General features: G+C 48.3%; 1 protein-coding gene across 1 annotated transcript; it reads left to right on the plus strand.

Moving 5' to 3' along the window:
* The first annotated feature begins 1815 nt into the window (after positions 1-1815).
* On the plus strand, positions 1816-14958 carry SERTAD4 (SERTA domain containing 4). Its single transcript, XM_051821304.2, has 4 exons — positions 1816-1955; positions 6758-6949; positions 8124-8239; positions 10404-14958. Exons 2-4 carry the CDS (start codon positions 6775-6777, stop codon positions 11136-11138), a joined length of 1026 nt encoding a protein of 341 aa, XP_051677264.1. The 5' UTR covers positions 1816-1955; positions 6758-6774; the 3' UTR covers positions 11139-14958.
* Positions 14959-18440: the final 3482 nt, after the last annotated feature.

Genomic DNA, 18440 nt, shown 5'->3' on the forward strand with positions numbered 1-18440 from the left:
TAGATTGCCAAGTACTTGCTCTGTTTTGTGCCTTTCCTTACCATCTTTCCCTACCCAAGTGAAAATGACATTCGACCCCAAACCTGGACATGCAACTCCCATTGGTTCCCAAGAAATAAAAAACTAGCATCTTTACAATTCTTAAATTGCTGTCCTGGTGGCCTATATCTTGCGTGAGCCAATGCAATCGAATGTGGTTTAGGATGAAGCCAAGATGGATGCCCACCCCCCAGTTGTAGGCATGCAACCCTGGAATGTCTCCTGGAAAAAAATGAAGTAAGCTCCTGGTAGTCTGTTGGGTTTGTCTGTTTTCAGCATAATTGCTTCTCTCGCTTCCTAATACCCTTCAACCCTCTGAGAGTCTTTAATGCACAAAGTTCAACAAAAACACCTTCAGAACAGATTAGTTCTAATTATGTTTAATATTTGTTTGCTGCTTTATTGAATAAACTACGCTTGCCTTTTTTCCAAAAAAAAAAAAAAAAAAAGGGAATTCACTTAACTGCATGCCAGTCTCCCAAATTTTAAGTGTACAAATGAAATGGAAAACATTTATTACACAAATTTAATTACAATTCTAGGAAATAAACATGCAAATCAGATAGAGTTCAATTTGCAGATGCTAATCCTCACCCTTGATCTTGCTCCTTTCCTCCCTGATTTTCAGGCTCTGCGCCTCCTTGGTTCCTGGGGAGCCAGGCAGCCAGAGGTTTGTCTTTCCACAGTCGGAGGATCACTGTTTTAAAGAAGTGTTATATTTAGCACATCTGGCGGAGTGCAGTAAACAAACATTACAGCCTCTGTAACACGTTCCTGCAGGTGCCTCCCCTCGGTTTTATTAGGTTTCTGCCTTCCAAGCCTCTGCGTTCATTACACCTGAAATGACCCATCTCGTCTACGGAGCGGTCCCCAGGCAGAAGTTACCAATTCATGTTTCCAACAACAAACTCCGATGGAGCCCAGCACAGGGGGAAATTGCCGTGAGCGAAAGAATGGGATTCTGGGGCTGCAGTTACGTTCTCCTGACCAAGGACAACCTCCTTTATTACTTTCTTTTTATTTCCTGGGGGTTTTCCCCGCGGCTCCCCACGCAGAATGAGTTGCCAATGCAAGCTGCAGCAGGACCTAGGCTGCTTTTTTTATACCTACAGATGCAGCCCAGGAGGGGAGCGGCGGAGCGGGAGGCGAAGGGAGCACACCGCTGGGTCCTGCACGGACATCTGTTTCTCATCTCGGTTTGCTGTGGCAAAGGAGAAGAAAGTCTTTTGCAAAGGGTGGGAAAAGCACAGATTTTTTTTTTTTTTCAAGTCGCACGCACACACAATAACAGCCACGAAACTAAACCAAATAAAGACAGACACGACGTCTCGGAAGGTTGCGGCGCGAATCCACGGCTCTGCTGGAGCCGAGCCCCCGGGGCCAGGGCGGGAGCCCGGGAGCGCGTGGGGTCCGGGCTGCGGGCTGGAGCAGGGCCCGCGTGTCCCCGGGCAGCGCGAGGGGAGGGGCGGGGAGGGGCGGCGGAGGGCGGGCGGGAAGCCGGGAAGGAGGCAGGGGCGGGCTGGGGTGGGGGTGAGGGGAAGGCGCCCCGTGTGCTTCCTGAGGAGCGGCGGCGGCGAAGGAGGAGGGAGCGCGGGCGCTTGTCATGTTCCCTCTCTCGCCCCGGGGGCATCCTGCACAGCCTCTCCTCGGAAATCCACGGGGAAATGGCAAACAGGATTGACGGGTTTCACGCGCTCCTAGCTAGACACAGCCGCTCATTACCATAACCGTCTGCAGCGACGGCGGCGCAGCGCCCCAGCCGCGGCGGGGACCTGCCGGGACCCTCGCCCGCCGCGCACCAGCGGCCACCGCCGACCGGGCCGCCGGGCCGGGACCCGCGCCTCTGTGCACCGGCGGCCGCGCTGGCGCCAAGCCCGGAGCGGACCAGCGGCCGCCGCCTCCCCGCTGACCCCGCGGTAAGAGCCGGGCTGAGCGCGGGCCGCGGGGGCGGAGGGCCGGGCGGCTCGGAGGGCGAGGGCAGGTGCCCAGGGGCTCCTGCCCGCGCGCCCCCGCCACCCTGGGGCTGCGCCGGGGCCACCGGGTGGCCTCGCGGCGGGCCGGAGCGGGACCCGGGCGCGGCGTGGGGGCCGGGGCACAGCTGCGCGCGGAGGCGGCGCGGGCTTTTCCCGGGGTTGGCGTGCGCCGCGGCGCCTCTCCCAGGGCGGGAACCGCCGCCGCCGCCTCCGGGGCTGCTAGCTCCGGCTGCCGCCCCCGAGCACGGAGCGGACCCCAGGGGCAGGTGCGGCCAGCAGCTCGCGGGGGGAGACCTGCGCTGGGTCTCTCCTCCTAGGGGACCGAGGTCCGCAGGAGGGAGGTCCCCAGATCTGGACGCCGCGGCGCACGGCAGGTGGGGAGGGAGGGGTTGTGGATGTCAGGAGCGCGCGTTTGCGAGAAAAAAGAATCGCTGCGGGAGCTGACACCTTCTGTCCCCCGCCACCTCCGCCCCCGCGCCCTCCTCCCAGGCAGCCGAGCCGCGCTGCGGGCGGCGGCGGCTCCTCTGTCCTCAGCTCACCTCCCCGGCGGGCTGGGGCTGCTGCCCGCCGGGTCCACGCCTCCGCCTCTCTCCCCCCTTCCTTCCCTCCCGCCTCCTGGGTCCCAGCAACTTTCCCGAATGCCCAGCTGCGGCCGCACCAGCGGGGCCGAGGCGGCCTCGGACCGCTGGGAGGTGCGCGCTCCGGGCGCTCGGCGGCCGCGGCTCCGGGTGGGATGGGCCGGCGAGGAGGGAGGCCGGGCCGGCATCTGCTGCGGGCTGGAGCGCGGGGCCCGGGCCAGCCTCGCCAGAGCCCTGCCAACCGCCGTGAGTCACTTCCTTGGAATCCTACCTTTGGTGTTTATTTCCCTTAGAAGGAAACTTGGTTTAAGAAAAAAAAAAAAAAAAAAAGAAGAGGGAGACGAAAAGAAAGAATAATAATAGCTCTTATTCTGCAGGAGAGGCGCAGGGCTCTGGCACCGTGGAAAGACAACTTGCCTTTGTTCCTAGACACTTGGGGTGCTGGTGACTTTCACCCGCTGCCGGGCTCAGCTCGCGAGCTGGGGCAGGGGCTCGGGGCTGCGGCGCTCGCCTCCGGGGGCTGGGGCTGTGTCCGAGCACGAGCCTGGACGCCGTAGCCGCTGCCCGCCTGCAGGGGATGGACCTTCCAAACCCAGGACCCTGACCTTGGGCCTCTGCTGGGAAAAGTCGGGGGCCAAGCCAAGCCTCGGACACCCCGACACCTCTCAGTGCTCCCTGGGTTCCAGCATAGCCTTCCCAACTCCACCGCCCAACCTGAAGCCCTCGGCCTCGCGGGGCTGGGGCAGAGAAATGCGCTTCCCAGGGCAGACAGGTGTACCGCAGGGACTGGCAGGAAAGCGACATCTGTCTGTTTAGAAGGGTTCAAGGCTGTCACTCCACCCACCGGCCCCTTCCAACACCGCCACGAGCCAGACAAGCTGTTGAGATTTTGTTAGGGACAATGTGGAGGTCAGGGGGCTGGTTCCACCTGGCACACGTGTGAGACTGCTGTGCTGGCAGCCGCAGCCCAGCAGCTCCCCTGGGCTCCTGGGCTCCAGCCAGTGCTCTCTAACTGCTGTGATGCGCTTCAGAAATGCTGCCTGTTCTCCGAAGTCACAGGAGAGGAGAGAGGTGTGGGCACAAAGCGGCCAGAAGGGCCCCCCACCCCACCCCGTTAGAGTCCAGAGGCCACTAGCTCAGGGCTGCCCTGGCCAGTGTGCCAGCCGCTCCTGTTAGCACCACAGTGGCACCAAAGAACTGACAAGCCCAACTCTTCCGGAAGAACCAATGTGTATAGAAATGCCTGGTGACTTTGCTGTGAACGTTTGCTGGAAGAACTTGACATTTTAGCCCCCAGTCTCCTGGGGATGTTTGAGAGGTCGTTCATTCCACAACATCCACTCGGGTGACAGAACAGACTCCCAAGCACCTGCTGGTAATTCTAAGCACAGACAAAACACACTTTGAACATCCTCCATTTGGATCTGCCTGCCTCTGCCGGTAAAGAAACAAATGTTGCCACCATCTATACCCCTGGGGCTGTACTTAATTGTTATCAGCACATGGAAATTTTAAAAATTAACAGCACATAAATTTGTGGTCTTGAACTTCTGAATTCAGCAGCAGAATTATAATGTAAATCTCATACAGGGAGTAATGCCAGTTTGGATTCCTCCATGTGTTACAGATAAAAATTCCCATGAAACAATGGTGCTTAGTACTGCACAGTCCAGCTTTTCATGAGCGTTAAACTTCCCTTCTTAATTTGTTAACATCCTGGTGTAAATTCTAAATAGACCAGGAAGACTCAATTGCAAAATCTCCTCCCCATTCTCCAGTAATCCCAACTCATTCATGTTTTATTCAGATTTACATAAATCACTGGCAGAACGCAGCCTCCCCAGTTTAGGATGTTGCGTGTAACCGGTTTCCAATTCAAAAAAAGGAAACCTTACCAAAATTAGATATTGTAAACAAAAGAAACAGGATAAAAACTATTATGTCACATTTCAAGTTCAAATGCATAATGATAGAATTTCATATGCTGGGGAACAAGACTAACACATACCAACTCTGGAGTCCCGGGACAATCCAGAAAGCTACTCTTCAAAAGTCATTGAAATATAAACAAAGTGACCAACATCAAACAGACCAGGATGGAGGATGTCCTAGTAAACACGAGGAGCCTGCCTGAGAATGCTTTTCCTTCCTAAAGGGTGTGGGGTTATCAACCTGCTTTTGTTTATCTGTCAGAAAAGTTCTCCGCAGGCCAGGGCTTGGAAAAGTGAGTGCCAATTTCAAGCTGGATACTATGGTTGCTGCCAATAGGAGAGAGCTACCAACTGATGCAAACTGCTAGCAATAGCATTTTCTGATATGATCATCTCTTAGAATAGGATAAGACATCGGATTACCACATGAGTGTCTTCAAGGAATAAAATACCAGGAGGTTTGATGCCTTGCTTGGATATGAAGTTTAAGGAGTGGGAGAACAGCTAAGTTTGATAAATCAATGTTAGGTTAAATTTCTTGGCTGATGTCTCTGATTCTTTATAGAGAATTAATTGAACCTTTTTTTTTTCTCTTTTGTGACAAGGTTTTCTAGTAAGCCCCTGCTGATGGCTCTGGGAAGAGCTTTGTGAAAGAGGAGGAGGCGGGTTAGCTGCCCAGATCAGCCCCCCTCTAGCCACTGACCTGGATGCTGTTCCTGTATGTCAGAAAGCCTGGCTTCATTCTTCATGGGTTGGAGCCACATTTGAAACCTGAGAGAGAGAGAGGCCTGGGGGAAAGATCGAGTCATTGCTGCCAAGAGCTGCTGTGTTAGCCCCAGCCCATTGTCACTTTAATGAAGCTGTTTGCCCTTCCCCTGGCGATTGCCAGCGTTTCCCTGGGAGTGGACCCTTGTCAAAGCATGTAGGTAATGATAGTCTCCCGCGAGACGATCAGAGAGGCCTCCGCAAAGCGACATGAGCTGTGTCATTTGGAAAAGAAAGCGAGAACCAGACCCTTGGTGTGTAGCTGAAAGACAGTCAATCTTCAGAAAGCCAGGCCTGACATCTCTTTGGTGACAGTTCTTTAAACTGCAAAGTCAGAGAGAGGAGGTTTGGTCTCCTAAGTAACCGGCTGCTCTGCTGGCCCCTCAGTCGTTTCGCTCTGATCGCAGACTTTCTTCTCCCTTGGGCTCAGTCCTCACCCCAGCTTGAGCCCAGCCTAGGACCAGGTGAAGACACGGAACCCCCAGGAAGTGTCCCCCCCCCCATACTCCTACCACCACCGGCCCAGGTATGGGAGACCCAGGAGTGGGGCAGGGCAGAGGTGCCCAGCAGCCTGCTGGACCAGAGGAAGGGCGTGAACTGGAGAGAGGAGCAGCGAGGTGTTGCCTCTTGGAAAGTTCCTGCCTTGTGTCTGGGCTTTTGCAGTGTGAAGAGTTGTTGGCTGCCTCTGGCCCTGGAGCCCTGGCTCCTGTTTAATATTCTGCCTGCTCCGTTGATGTTGTGCTTGGCTCCTGTGGGACTGCAACTCACGGCTTGAAACTGGAGCCAATTTTCTGTCTTCATCTCGCAGTGTTTTGACTGGAGGCAGATCCAGTTCAGGCCGATCAGGGCTGGTGGAAACAACTACCAAGTGTCTCTGTGTCTGCCGCGCTCTGGGAGAAGCTGGAGGGAGCCCCAGAATGTTGGAGAGGAGCTGGCCTTGGCAAGCAGAGGAGGGGGGGCAGGGGGCAGCGGGACACACTGAGCATCTGTTGGAATTACGGTAGAGGGTTCTGCCTCTCCACCCGTTTCTTTTGATTGATTAGCGGATTTCATCAAAGGAGACTCCCAGGGGATCGACTAGAAAATTGATTTTGCCTTATTAATAGAAAAGAAGCGCAAGGGTTTTGGCCCTGCCTCTTAGCGGTGCGTTTTCTGCGGGAAGGTCAGGAGGAAAATGTGTTTAGAAGGCAAAGCAGCTGTCTGGAAGAGGGCTGAGGGGAATCTGAGAACAATAAGAAGTGGGGTTTTAAAGAGCCGCCCATGAAACGTGGCTTGCCGAACACGAAGGCTGAGCTAAATAGCAGCAAGAGAGTTTGCCGAGGTCTTCTCTGGAAAAAATAATCAAACGTTGCAGGGTGAAGGGGCGGACCAAGAAGTAAAAGTTTCCCAAAGCAAAGGGACGAAGATGCCAAGCCCGTCCCCTGGCCCGCTCAGGAGGAGCGCTATTTTCTTTCCCCTTTTTTCTTTCCAGATCTGAGGCTGTCAGCGATGACTCTGGTTCTGTCCATGAATAGATTCTGCGAGCCCATTGTCTCGGAAGGAGCTGCTGAAATTGCCGGATACCAGACGCTATGGGAGGCTGACAGCTGCAGAGGCCTGAGCCCCCCGGGGCCAGCCCAGGCTCCTTCGCAGGGAGACCGGGGGGCCGGGCCCCCTCTGGCAGGTATTCCCCCTTGATCCTCCTGTGCTGCCCTCTGCGGCCAGACTGGTGGACGGGAGGTGGTGGCTGGGGCGCGCTTCTCAGCCCAGAGCTAATGCTCTCAGGGCTTCCAGGGCTGCCCATGCGCCTCTGGAAGTGAGCCCAGGGCGCCCAGGGCATGATGGAAGTGATAGTTGAATCACAGTCCGACCTGCGTCCACCTGTGCCCCTGCTTGCATCTAAGTCGTGCATCAGGATTTTTGAACCAAACCAAATATTGAAACTCTGGGCTTGGTTTTGGGTTTTCTACCCTGTGGTCTGTAGGGTTCTCTCAGGCTGCGCAAGCCCTGGTGGGCGTGACAATGAAACCTGTATCCTGTGAGATATCCAGCTATATGCCTCTTCTCTTCAGAAGTATGCCGTTGGTGCTGGTTCTTGCAGGGGAACAATTTTAAAGCCAAGAAAACAGAAACGTGTTCTTTCTGATCTTTTACTCTTATAGTCTAAGACAAGTTAGTTTGGACTTTTGTGTAGTGCTGGCTATTTAAAAAAAAGAATATAAAACAAGTACTCAATGGAGCATGTTTTGATTTAAAAAAAAAAGCATTCAAAGCTGGGGTCTTTAATAACATGTAGACCTACTTTTAGTCATAATTGACTTGTTACATTTTTGAGAGTGAAAAGGATCCTAGTTACAAGTTTAAATTTTGTATTTTGAAAGAAGGAATGTCATAACTTCAGTGTGTAGGTAATCATCTGTCCAGTAACCTAGAGCCAGTGATACTGGGAAGTCGTTTGGTTCTCAGTGGTTACGGTTAAACATGTATCCTTTGCACAGTGGTGTTATGTTATCATGGATGTAACTAAACAATTTGAGTGAATAGTCATGTTATCTTAGAGTTGTTAATACTCTTCCCCTTTATGAATGTTGATGTTTGCCTGTGCCTAGAACTAAGTAAACTTAGTAAATGTTGAAATATGTCATTTTCTTCTATAATTGCCCAGAAATCCTCACCTAGCCTGGGTCAGGATTCCATGTGATAGCAACTATCAAGATAAATGTTTATTTTTAATCACCACATGCACAGACAAATATGCAGCCAAGTTATCCTCTGGAAGGAAAGGAAAGGAAAGTATTTTGTTTGGAGAACCTCTGGCAAACCGCATGTCATTTGTCATATCTGATTTATTACCACAGGATCACATTACAGGGGAATTTCAAATCCTATAACAACATCCAAGATCACATACTTTAAGAGGAAGTATGTGGAAGAAGAGGATTTTCACCCACCACTCAGCAGCTGTAGCCATAAAGTATGTTTTCTTAATAGTCATTATTTTTATTAAGAGTTTAAGATACTTAAGTAACAGTTGCTTGATCCAGTTCCAGAAATTAAATTGTTTCACCCAAGCAATGAACATGAGCCACTTCTCAGTAGAGCCACATTAATCGTTGTCACTTTTTTGGGCCCTGTGTTATTTTTCATAAGTACTTGGAGAGAGAGCCAGAAAGAGATCTTTTTCCCCTAGAAATAACAAAATTATATAAGCCAACAAATGTCTTCTTTGCTTATGATTTAATATTTCCCACGTAGTGTTAAGGGTTACAGGGATTCTGCTCTCTCCGTGAGTGGGGGAGGCACTCCGTTCTTTCCTTGCCTGCTATCCGCGGTCCAAGCTCTGACTCTCGTGGTGCCCATGGGGGGCTGTCCTGACCTCTTGGGGGCAGACTCACCATCTCGTGTGCTTGCTAGGAGGACAATGTGCTTCATTGGACATTCACGACATACGTTAAGTTTGTTGAAATATAGAATTCATTCCCAGGAGAGACCAAAGCTAACTTGTATGTGTGAGGGGACTTTCAAAAAGTTCATGGAAAATTAACATTGTCTTTAAAATTTTTTTTTAAATTTCTTTGAAAGGCAGAGAGAAACAGAGACAAGGATAGGATCAGGGAAAGAGATGGAGATTTCCCATCTGCCAGTTCAGCCAGCAGGACAGTGCCAGGCCCAGGCCAGAAGAGAGACTCAATCCATGTTTCCCACGTGCGTGCCAAGGACCCAGCTGCTTGGGCCGTCACCTGCTGCCTCCCAGGGTGCACAGCTGCAGGAAGCTGGACAGAGAGTGGAGCCAGGACGGGAACACAGGCATGTGTTCACCATGGGCTGTCTTAACCCGTACACCAAATGCCTGTCCCTGGCATTATGTTTTAGTTCTCTGCATGCACAAACTTTCTGAAGCTCCCTGGCACAGTAGGAAGATAACAGGATGCGGGAAAGTGCTTGGCACTAGGAAACTGGGAAACTAAGCTTCTGAAATAGTCGATTCTTTTTTCTTGATGATGCCTTCCCTGAAAGAACTATCCGTGATTAAATCCAGGGGGTATAGCCCCAGACCATAATTACCTGAAATGCAGGTAATTTTCCTGCATTTCATTTTCAGTTCATTTTCCCCTCTGCCTCCTCCTTCATCTCCTCCGTAGCCCCCATCCTTTCAATGTTGGTGTGAGCCTGCGTCCACAGACACTGGGCTTTGCCCTGAACGTGGAGTCCCTCCACGGATCAGTCTGGACTCGGTTAGTTCACAGCTCCCCAGGTTATGCCATCCGCTTGCTTCTCCCGTGACCTCGGTGAACTGGTCCCGTGCGTTGCGTTCCTTCTCAGTTTCTGCGCAGGGCTGTGGCTGTGGCTGTCTCACGGCCCAGGAGCAAGTCCTCGCTTTTCCTCTCTGCATCTTTTCTCCTGCCTGGCCCCTACAGGAATCCTGCCCCCTACAGGAATCCTGCTTTGGTCCTGCTGAGCCTCAGGAATCACTGTTGTTCTCGTCTCTAACAAGAGTCGTAACCCAGAGGGCTAAACGAGGGACAGCGCTGAAAGCCGGTTCCTCGTAGGCTGGAGCAGGTGTGCAGTATGCCCCTTATGACCTGCATCTTGGCATTTAAAAAAAAAAACGCTTATTGGTGTACCATCTCTGACTGTATGTGTCTGTGTGTGCATGTGTGTCTGTTTACATGCATTGAAAAAAAAACCACGCATCATAGTATGGCTCGATGAATTTCACCGAACTTAGCCTTGCCAGGTAACCATCATGCAGCCAGCAACCAGAATCCTTCCTTGCACCCATTTCTAGTCACTGTACCCTGCTCCCCAAAGTAGCTGCTCTCCTGGCTTCTAATAGCTTACGTTCCTGGTGCGTTTCGGCATCTTTCCCATTGGCTTATGAAAGAGTGAGCACCTGGCGGGGCCCTGTGGAGGCCCCTGGTGCTTGAGCACACGGTGAGTCAGGAAGGGCCCAGGAGCCCCTGTGGGTGAGGAAAGAGGACTTCAGCAGCCCCGGGGACACCATCTCTAAACGAGCCACAGGGAACCTAGGCCATAGCCTTCCCAGACCCAGACACTGCTGAGAAAGAACTGCGATTCTGCTGATACCCGTACGGAGTCCATGTCCTAAGCCTTCTCTCCCTGTTTTTGATTTTTAGACCATCTCAATTTTTGAGGAACGAGCCCACATCCTTTATATGTCCTTAGAAAAGCTCAAGTTTATTGACGACCCAGAAGTGTACCTCCGAAGGTCTGTCCTTATAAATAATTTGATGAAAAGGATCCACGGAGAAATCATCATGCAGAATAACTGGTGCTTCCCTGCCTGCTCCTTCAGCGGCGCCTCCGCCCAAGAGTGGTTTATGACGCAAGACTGCCCTTACCGAAAACGACCCCGGATGGCCAAAGAGGAGTGTGAGAAGTTCCATGCCTGCTGCTTCTACCAAGAGTGTGGTGGTCACTACCTAAATTTACCCTTCTCTGTCAATGCTAATGTCGGAAGTGCCTCCAACACCGCCTCCTCTTCTTCCTCTTCCTCTTCCTCTCCCCCTCTACCATTACCGAGTTGTTCCCACCAGGTGGATTTTGATGTAGGCAGTGCACCTGTGTACAAGAGTGATGGCCAGATACCTGCCAATGAAATCTTTGTTACTAATGTCAGGTCACTAAATGATGAGAAAGCAAATAATGACACCAGCAGAGATGGTGGCCCCCTCAGCCATGAACCTGTGGGAAATGACCTTGCTTTTGAGTGCAAAGGCCAATTTTATGATTATTTTGAGACTGGATATAATGAGAAAAACAATGTCAGTGAGTCTTGGAAAAAGTCCTTAAGGAAAAAGGAGCCTTCACCGAGTAGCAAACTGTGCTGCAGCAAAGGAAGTAAAATATGAGCCATCTTTGCCCCAAAACTTTGACGCATGCCCAGCATGATCAATTAGCTCTCATAAATTTTATTTTGAATGGATTTTATAGTTTTGTACAACTGATAAAATTATGCCATGAACATGCCGTGTCATTTTAATGCCTGAAGAGCAGATTGCATAAAACATCTGTAAAGTAGGCATCAGCAAGCTACTTATCAATGTGGTGATTTTACCAAGAAAACAGTTGACTTAATGCAGAAGAGTGTATCTTAGTTTTCTTACAGAAGAGACAAATAGATTAGATGGGGGGTGGAGACAATGTGCCCCTGTGACATCCCCCAAGGAGCCTGTCACTAGCTAAGAACCTTCAACATGGTTGCCAATTAATTAGATGGTTATTTGGCAAGCAGATCAATGTAACCAGAAAAGGATGTCTGCTTCTTCTACGTGATACAGTTATTTTTTTCTAAAGAAAAGACTGAAGGCAGGGAGCTAGGTGAAATGGCTTCATGGTGCTGTTAAATATTGGTATTTAGCAGTCTTGTGATGTGCAAATGGGATGTGATGGCATGAAACACACCTGTCTCGGGGCGAAAGTCTACAGTCCGCGGAGGCCATGTTCCCTGCAGCTTCCTGACTTGCCTGTGATGGGTGTTGAGGCTTGGAGAGAGGCGGTATACAGGGCGATTCTTGGTGCCTTACTTTATCTTAATTTTTGCCAATGTGAAAATTAAGGATGAATCAGAGTTATAGCAGGGATTTAACAAACAGGAAAAAAAAAAAACAGGGTGGATCAGTATGGTTTGGGAACTGTTAACTTTGAACTATTGTGTTCAACTTTTGATTCGACATCTCTCTTCTTCCTTTATTTTTGATGCCTGATTGCGTTTGGATTTGGCATTTTTTGATAGGGACGGAGGGAACAATAGGGAGAGCTGTGAGAAACCAGCACTTGCTGCTTGAGCTCTTCTATGGCAATGGCCTGTTGCTGGGGTTTGGATTTTCTGGGTTTTGGGTTGTTTCTCTTTGGTTTGTTTCTTGTCCAATGAAGTTCATGAACCAGTGGCATGCATTATCTTTTCGTCTGTTTTGCATCATTTCACTTGTTTAGATTATCAAAGCATGTGGTTTTTTATATATGACTTTTGCTATTGATTACGAAGCACAATGTTAATCAATGATGTGGTGATCAATGAGGTTTATCTTAAAGAGTGTAAAGATTTTCGTTCTGGGAAAAGTTATTTTGGAGAAATGGGACTTCATCTGTGATAGTGACTATGTATTCGGTCAACATTCTCTGCAATAACATCTTTGATCTGTGCGTTGGCAAGAGTGTTCAGAGTGGCCCTCTGACTTGCCTGCCTTCCGCTCCAGCCAACTGCTCTTGCTACACTGTATTCCAATTTCCAAGCCTACTCATGGACTTGAGCCTCTTTAAACTCCATAGGAACTAAATGCCAAACAGAGGAAATAAGTGAGTCCTCCCAGTTTCTCCAAGATAAAGCTTTTTAAAAGTATTGCTATTAATATTAAATATAGGTCTCATTCATACAGTGTATGAGTTGGATCATTTGGGCAGTTGTCCACAAGGACCAATTTTTGAAACATGTTCTTGTGTTATAGCGAAATAGTCTAGTATTGTTTTGTCCTTTATTTTCAATATTTGATAAACATTTGATGTTGAAAATTTAGATGATAGATGCTTGTATATGAATGTGTTGTAATAAAGTGAGGTTTTCTTGATATATATTTATTAAAAGGATCAAAACTCATTAAGGTTTTTTTTTTATTTTAGGTGGCTATTGGCTATATTTCTCTTTTCCATTAGTCTCTCCCCTTCATAAAAGTTTAAAGCATCTAGAAACTGTAGTGGACAGCGGCCACACAGGAGTTTTAAAATAAAAGTATTTTAAGAGGCCAATCTAACACATGTTTTGGAATGGTCCTAGCTTATAGGTTTAGATTTCTGTTGATAAAGAAGCACAATGTTAATAAATGATGTGGTGATCAATAAGGTTATATCTTAAAGTTGTAAGCTTTTTCCTTTTTTGGAAAGTTTCTGAAAAAAATGCATAGCACAAAGCTGTGAATACTGAATCCTAGCTAGTTCCCTTATGAAATGTCAAATTTTTTAAGACTAAGAGCCAGCTGTAAACAGTTACAATAGCTACCAAGGATTGCTGATGGTATTCTGTACAATTCCGTATTAATGTTATTCTTGGAAGCTAATATTTTATTTGATAAAGGGAGAAAGCAAGTTGAAAGCTCATGAGCTTATGAATTTGTCACATGTAGCATTCTTATTAAGAGTATCATACCTCATGGAAATTTAAATATGGAAGATAAGACTTAGGCTTTTGCTTTTTCAAAGCTCCTACCGTCGCCAGTGTTTTTCCTGATGGCCAAAGCTGTACAGTGAGAAGCTGGTGATGGTGGATAGGTCTCAGCTGAGCTGGCGGTGCTGTTCAGTGGAAGCCACTAGAACTGCATCTTTGCAGAATGAGTGGTGCCTTCCAATCCAGGAACATAAACATGTGTTGTATCCAGGATATTTCCAACACCTAAAATAAACTATTTTTCTTTATGAAAAAAGAATCCGTGACACCAACCTATTACAAACATTGCCCTGTGGCTAGTCGGAGGGCTTCGGGGTCTCTTGGCTCCTACCGTGGCCTCTGACTGTCCAGCTTTGTCATTTCTATTCATGACATCTCCAGTTAGATTATTCTGGGGTGGCCAAGGCTTCCCTTCAGAGTAAGTGAAAGCTATTTGTTGGGTTCTTGAGCCTTGGAGAAGGTGTGATGGCCTCTACTCCCCCAGCCTGCTGACCTCGCCAGCAAGAAGCCCCTCGCATAGCTGTGCTTTGCTTTAAGGAAGGCTTGATGTGGCAGAATCCAAACTTTTAGGCAGATTAAAAGCAATCTTGGCTTATGAAGGTGGTCCTGCTCCCCAGGAGTGCTCTCCCTCTAGGCGTTGAAATCCTTAGCCTGTGTCTCCTGTTCTTCCTTTCTAAAAGTGGGTGCTTGTAGAAGGTGGTCTGCCAGACCCACTTTAGACAGGTAAAGGAATCATGCTGGGTTTCTGCTCCTAAAATCCTGTGGTTCAACACTTCACCTGGAAGGGGTTCTGAGGACTGAATTGCAGGAACAAGAGCCTGGGAGCAAAGTAAACAATTTGAAACCAGCAGAAGCTGCTGTTTAACAGGCAATCAACAATCAGGGTAAAACACCTTTGCATGCTTTGGCCTGACCTTTTAAGACAACACAAATTTAGAGAGCTTTACAAGCTACTTTGTTAAACAAATGCACAAGCAAGTGGATGAAAAGTATTTATTTTTAGAGCTCCTGGTTAACTCTGGCAAAGCATGGCTGCAGCCCCTCCAGTCATGAATTTGATCACTTCCTGTCTGTGTATCAGAAAGAGAGCAGCGAACAACATAGTAGAAACAATATGGGAGTTAGGAGACAACAACTTCACAGCAAACATCAAAGATACAGGATTCCTATGTGATACAGCTGGGCTGAAACTGAGCAGGAAATGTTTTGGGGAAAAATTAGTTGTTCAAATCCACTTTTATGACAGCCCCTTAATCTTTTGAAGTCCTTCCATTTGTAGTTGAGGTTGTCACCTCTCTGCCAGTTTTACTAGGTCCTGTCCAAGACAAGGATTCAGCAGGGCACTAACGATGATGGTTTAAACTAGATACAGGACTGTCCTATGAAGAGAATAAAATCCGTTTTTAAATAATAAGAGATGATGTATGGTTTCTAGTCATTCATTTTATGATTGCTGTGTTTTGGTTCTGCAGTTTAAAATAAATGCGTTGAGAATCTGTAAGTTACTACAAGATGCCTCTGTTGCTTCTTTGAGAGTTACAATGTATAAGCAAGGTATGAGCTCTAAGACTTCTCCATTTTGTATGACAGAGCTATATGACCCCGGGTGAAACAGTTGCAAGTTTAGAGATGGTTTCCAGCCCTGGGTACTTGCCATTTTTTAGTTGGGAGAATGCACTTAGCAAAAGCACTTGCAAAGATGTAAGTTCTGAACACTTGAAGCTCACATCCTGCCATAAAGTGCATCAGCAAGTGAGTTTAATAAAACATGCTGTTTAAAATAGTCTGCAATTTCCTGTTTCTGCGTTTCCCTTCAGTATCTGTGACAAGCTGAAGAAGGATGACTAAACGGAGGGAATTTACACAAGCTAGTCTGGTGATGTTTGCAAACCATCGCCATGAGCTTCATCTTCTTTGGTAAACAATTCTCTGGTGGGCTGTCTATGGTTGGTTTTTTTTTTCCCCCTGGGTGTTGATCCAATTTGTTAATTTTGAAAATGCAAACTACTTATCCATAGCCTGAAAACACCTGCTTTTGACCACAATGAAATGGATAGAAGGGATGGAGATGTATTAGTCATTTCTCATGAAATTTCCCGTATTTCTCAACCCATTTTAATAACTATTCCCTGATTTGAAATGATAAAATCTTAAAAAACACCACGTCTGGGGAAGAGAACACACACACCAGAACTTACAGAGATGTTAAGTTGTGATCTTGGTTCCTGCAAAGATCCCCCACGACAGTGGGCAAATATGAGAACTTGGGAAAGAAGAGGTACAAGGTACTTGATGGCCCTGACTGCCAGGACTAGACCGGGCTTTAGCAACCACTTCCTCCATCCAGATCATTCTATAGGAGGAGCTGAGTCCAGGCATCAGGCATGTTGTGGTCTGCTGCCTCCTCCCACCAGCTCTCACACGTGAGTCCCCAGCCCTGACTTTGCAGATGCCCTTGAAGCAATGCTAAGAAATTAAGGTCAGCTGTGGTGTGGCCCGGTCTCCTTGCTATCAGGAGAGGAGTAGATTGCTCTGAAATGCACCTGGCACAGCACTGGCGTATTTAAACCACCTTCAAAGCCCAAAACCCCGCTGTGGGAAGGAAAATGGAAAGCTGGGGAATGACAGACTAGGGGTGTTGGTGAGAGGTCAGGGAGCTGCCTTCTGAGTCAGTACAGCGGAGGGAGTCAGAATACGGTGCTCCACACACACTGCGCAATGAGTGCATTTCTTTCAGGAAAAGCCTAAAGACTAAGAAACAAGGCAAAAGTATTTTTCTCTTTCAAACCCGTTATGAAGACAGGAAAAAGCATTTCTGGAACTAAAGGATTTTCTCTGTTTTTTCAGGGAGAGATGGCTTGTTTGCTTTTCTGGAGTTGGGTGGGTTTCTCACCACTGTTCTCCAAGTCCTTACTTAACATGCTCTGCTTTGCAATAAACCCACCAAACTGTCTTTAGTGCTAAGAGGAGGCCTCAGCCCAAGGCACTGCTGCCCTGTTGGTTCTGGCACAGAGGCGGAGGGTCTCTCGTATATAGTTGAGGACTGAGAAAGTGGGGTTTGGAACCAGACAGTCGGCCTTGAAATCCTTGTTCTGCCATTGTTGTGCAAATCTGGCCTTGGCCAAAAACCTACTTTTCCCCGGTTTCCTTGTCTGTAAAGTGGGGAGGCACATGGAATTCACCTCATGAGGCTGAATTAAAAGCTCTAATACTGGGGGAGTGTCTTGGCTTTGCCGGGATATGCAATGAGAGTGAGCCTGTGTGACTTTTCCATTGCTATCCATTACTGCCCTGAAGGCCCCAACACTGCCAGACCCTCCTTTAGGTGCAGAGAGTGTTCACTTTCTTGAATTCTGTACCGTGACCTCGAACTTAGGGTCCTCGGGCTCTTAAGCTACTACAATAGTAGGCATTGGGAGGCTGGTGTTGTGGCCCCGGCTTCCCATATAAGAATGCTGGTTCTAGTCCTAGCTGCTCTGCTTTTGATCCAGTTTCCCACTAAAGTACCTGGGATGGCAGCAGAGGATGGCACAAGTGCTTGGGCCCCTGCCATCCATGTAGGAGACCGGGATGGGGTTCCTAGCTCTTGGCTTCAGCCTGGCTTAATCTTAGCTACTGCAGCCATTTGGGGGAGTGAATTAACAGGTGGAAAATCTTTCACCTTTCAAATAAATAAACTCCTTTTAAAAAGGTAGTCATTGGTGTCCCTAAGGTATGTTTAGTATTCCACAAAACCCATTGCATGCTGCACAGGCTAATCCATGTCAGATTTCCTTACCTTTGGCTTGACTAAAATTTATCATCAACTGAGAATGAACTCTGGGAAAATGAAGGCATTTTTTTAAAAAAATTATTTTGTTTATTAGAAAAGCAGAGTTTGTGGGGGATGGGAGGGGACCTTCCATTCACTGGTTTACTCACCAAAAGGTTGCAATGGTGGGGAGCTGGGCCAGTCAGAAGCCAGGAGCTTCTTTCAGGTTTCCCACATGAGAATAAGGGCCCAGGGACTTTGACCATCTTCCTCTGCTTTCCCGGGTATGTTAACAGGTAGCTGGATCAGAAGTGGAGCAGCTGGAACATGAACTGGTGCCCATATGGGATGCCAGCACTGCAGGCAGCAACTTTACCCTCTATGCCACAGCACCAGCCCCAAGGCATTTTTAATAAATGCAATTTGGTTCTATGAATCCTTCAGAACGCTGACTGTGTGGAGAGAATGACAGGTGTCCCTCACAAGTGAAGGGATGAAAACCCACTGACCTCTGACTCATCCCCAGGATTTGCCAAGGTTCATGTTGACTCAGTTACTGTATAGAATGGCTCTCTCCGACCTTGGTTTTATTTGGAAAACAGCACAGTAAAAAGTAAAAGAAACTTGGGGAAGGGAATAATTTAGATTCACCACTGTTCCTCATGTTGCTGTCCCTGATAATGGGGCCAAAGCATAATTTTCTGGACAATGTTGAGGACATGGCCTATCAAAAATAACTAGGATAGTTTCTACTTATAAAATCTAAGTTCAAAAAACAGATCAGGCAGGGAGTGGTTATTACTAGAGCAAACTCACATCACTTTCTGTGCTGCCATTAAACTTGAACCCAACAGAGGGTCTCAAAATAGGATGCTACCTGCAAAATTGTGTTTCCATCTCTTTCCGTGTTTCCAGGGTGTATTTTTCTACAAGGTGAGGTATGTCTGTAGTGATGCTGACCAGTAGATCCTAACATGAGAGCAAAACTGAACTATGTGGTTTGGGAATGAGAACTGGGCACAGAGTGTAGTGAAAGCAAAGGCATGGCTGTGCTGTGGGTCCCGGGACTTCCTTGCAACAGGCTCTCCTCCAGCACCGTGGGGCTCTGGGTTCTCATCACTGGCAACAGCAGTTAACATGTGAGCCAGCTGAGACACGCCGTGGGAAGCCAGGGCATGTAGGCTGGCCAGCTCCAAACCCTTGGCCTCTTAGTGTTGGGAAACCCAGCAGCTGGGTTTTTTA

The sequence above is a fragment of the Oryctolagus cuniculus genome, chromosome 13, assembly GCF_964237555.1.
Source record: "Oryctolagus cuniculus chromosome 13, mOryCun1.1, whole genome shotgun sequence".
NCBI classification, from domain to species: domain Eukaryota; kingdom Metazoa; phylum Chordata; class Mammalia; order Lagomorpha; family Leporidae; genus Oryctolagus; species Oryctolagus cuniculus.